The sequence below is a fragment of the Melospiza melodia genome (assembly GCF_035770615.1).
Source record: "Melospiza melodia melodia isolate bMelMel2 chromosome 7 unlocalized genomic scaffold, bMelMel2.pri SUPER_7_unloc_1, whole genome shotgun sequence".
Taxonomy (NCBI): Eukaryota; Metazoa; Chordata; class Aves; order Passeriformes; family Passerellidae; genus Melospiza; species Melospiza melodia.
In genome coordinates, this window is record NW_026948497.1 from 8,832,611 (window position 1) to 8,835,839 (window position 3,229).

The 3,229-nt window shown below is 56.3% G+C and overlaps 1 protein-coding gene across 1 annotated transcript; it reads right to left on the minus strand.

Annotated features, from left to right (window-relative positions):
- Positions 1-894: 894 nt before the first annotated feature.
- Positions 895-1,827, minus strand: LOC134432777 (olfactory receptor 14A16-like). The gene has a single exon (XM_063181686.1). It carries the CDS (start codon positions 1,825-1,827, stop codon positions 895-897), a length of 933 nt encoding a protein of 310 aa, XP_063037756.1.
- Positions 1,828-3,229: the final 1,402 nt, after the last annotated feature.

Here is a 3,229-nt window from a genome sequence, read left to right on the forward strand (position 1 = left end):
TGCTGTGTGCAATGCAAACAGGGGCTGCTGAGCCAGTGCTGCCGTGTCTGTGCCTGCAAGGATGGGGCACCTGTGTGAGCTGGGGGAGAGGCCAGGGCTGCAGAGGGGGGATGTTGTTGGCAGCTCCATCAGGACGCTCTGGGACGCTGCCCTGGGCTGTGCAGCACACTGGGGATGGATCAGCCCCTGCTCTGCGGCTCCTTCCCATCTGCCCCAGGGCCCTTGCAGAGCCCCAGCCATGCTGTTTGCCCCCAGCCTGCCCATGGCCAGCCTGGGGCTGCTCACGGGGGTTTCTGTGCTGAGCATTGGCCTGGGTGTGCTCTTGAGAGAGCCTGGGCAAGGAGCCTGGAGCCCCCATGGCCTGGGCTGAGGCGTCAGCGCTGCCCCAGCAGTGCCCATGGCCTGTCCCTGCTGCAGCCCCAGCACTGCCACCCCCAGGGCTGTGCCCGGCCCCGAGAGCACTCAAGCCCTACAGCAGCACCAGGGCCACCAGGGCAGTGGGGCACGGCCACGGCAGCAGCACTGGCAACACCAAGTGCTGCTGCTGCTGCTGCTGCTGGGCACAGCTGCTGTGCCAGCACTGATCTGCCCCCAGCTCTGCACACAGACATTGATGCTGCAGGTCCACAGAAGGCAACTAAACGGCATCTCTGCAGAAAACTTGCCTGGGAGTTCCTTTAGTTCCCTAAAAACCCACCAAGCTCTTCATTGGCACAGTCTGTGACCACAGGGAAGGTGGAGAGAAATAAAATGAGAAATAGCAGAAAAAGTGACATTTCTCTGTGTAAATATGAAAAAAATAAAAACAACAGTAAAGAACCTCCAAAATGAAAACAAAAAGGAGTATCAAAGATGGCTTTTATTGCAAGTGAGTTGCACAAATTGGCTAGAAGCTTAATGTTTGTGACACCATCCCGTCATCAGTCTCCACACGGCAGCTTTGAGCTCCTGGTTCCTCAGGCTGTAGATGAGGGGGTTCAGGGCTGGAGGCACCACCGAGTAGAGAACTGACAGGGCCAGATCCAGGGATGGGAAGGACACGGAGGGGGGCTTCAGGTATGTCAAAAATGAAGTGCTGATGAACAGGGTGACCACAGTCAGGTGAGGGAGGCGGGTGGAAAAGGCTTTCTGCCGTCCCTGGTCAGAGGGGATCCTCAGCACGGCCCTGAAGATCTGCACATAAGAGAAAACAATGAACACAAAACAGCCAAATGCTAAACACACACTAACAGCAATTAGCCCAAGTTCCCTGAAGTTGGACTGTGAGCAAGAGAGCTTGAGGATCTGTGGGATTTCACAGAAGAACTGGCCCAGGGCATTGCCATGGCACAGGGGCAGGGAAAATGTATTGGCTGTGTGCAGCAGAGCATTGAGAAAGGCACTGGCCCAGGCAGCTGCTGCCATGTGGGCACAAGCTCTGCTGCCCAGGAGGGTCCCGTAGTGCAGGGGTTTGCAGATGGACACGTAGCGGTCATAGCACATCACAGTCAGGAGGCAAAGCTCTGATGCAATGAAGAAGAAAATCAGGAAGACCTGAGTAGCACATCCTGAGTAGGAGATGTCCCTGGTGTCCCAGAGGGAATTGTGCATGGCTTTGGGGACAGTGGTGCAGATGGAGCCCAGGTCGCTGAGGGCCAGGTTGAGTAGGAAGAAGAACATGGGCGTGTGCAGGTGGTGTCCGCAGGCTACGGCGCTGATGATGAGGCCGTTGCCCAGGAGGGCAGCCAGGGAGATGGCCAGCAAGAGGCAGAAGTGCAGGAGCTGCAGCTGCCGTGTGTCTGCCAATGCCAGCAGGAGGAAGTGCCTGATGGAGCTGCTGTTGGACATTTGTGCTGTCTTGGCATGGGGATCTGTAAAAAAAGTACTCATGGAATAATTGGGTTTGGAGAGGACTTTAAATATCCCAGCACAGCCTGGGGGCACTTTCCCCCTACTGCCTGCCTAGGGCGCTGCTGCCTGGAGCTGTCCCTGCCAGCAGCTGCATCCCTGTGCCCAGGGCTATGACCTGCCAGAGCCCAGCCCAGCCTTGGGGGCTCAGCTCTGCCCTGCAGAACCTTCTCAGCTCAGGCACTGCCCAGGGTCAGCTCTGGCTCTGCAGGCTCTGATGGCAACGTCAGAGCAACCCTGAGGAGACTGGAAAAGTGACAAAGATGCTGCCTGTGATGGGCCCTGTGCTGATTTTCGTCAGCGTCTGGTTTATTCACATCTGAGATAACTTTTTTTTTTTTCTAAATGTGAACTGAGAGATTAATATCTGTGTGCAACTTCCCATCCACGTAACCCAGAGCAGTAGAATAAAAAGCATGATTTTCTCTTTTATGCAGCCCCTGCCTTGCTGTGCTCCCTGCATATTCTATTTGCAAATGTTCGGCAGATTAATGCCGTGCTGGGAGCAGTCCTGAACAATGCAGCATCCTCCCCACACAAGGAGAACACTTCCAAGCCTTACCAGCTGTCTCCTGCCCCCCATATCTTGTCCCCCAGCGCTGGGAGCAACTGCCAGGGCTTGCTGAGAGCTGTCCCTGGCAGCCAGCAGAGTCCCTGCCCCAGCACAGCGCCCTGGGCTGCAGGACCCTGCTCTGCATGACAGCCGTGGGCACCCCTCGCTGCTCTGCACAAGAGACAATCAGAGAATGTACTCACAGGGTCTGTAGGCATTGGGATGTTCCAGCTGCAGGAGATGGCTCCAGGAGCTGCAGCTGCATTGTCCTGCAGCCAGAGGTTCCTGTGCCAAGGGCTGGCAGTGATTCTGCCCCAGGCACTTCTCAGCACCTTCCCAGCCCTGACTGATTGAAGCTCTCTGTGCCTCTGTGCTGTGCCCAGGGTGGTTGCAGGCAGTGCCCCAGCCCTGCTGGGCTGGCAGAAGTGCTGCTCATCGAGAGAAATGTGGTTTTGAAGCTCTTCTTCGTTACCAGGAGCTGCCTCTGTGCCAGGAGCCCAGCCCAGCTCAGCAGCACAGACACAGCACCAGGACTTTACTGAGCCTCTGGGGCTTTGTGCTCAGGCTCTGAACATCAGTCCCTGAGAGGGAGCTGAAGAAACCTCTCCAGAACTCCAAGTCAGAATTCAACTCCAAAGTTTCTTGGACTTTTAATGGGTCCCACTGCAGGACACAACTGAGAAAATGTCCCCAGGCCCCAGGCAGAGCAGAGAACTGGAGACAGTGATGACGGGTGGGGACAAAGAGAAAGCAAGTCTTGGTGTCCTGGGGCACAGCAGTGTCTGTGCC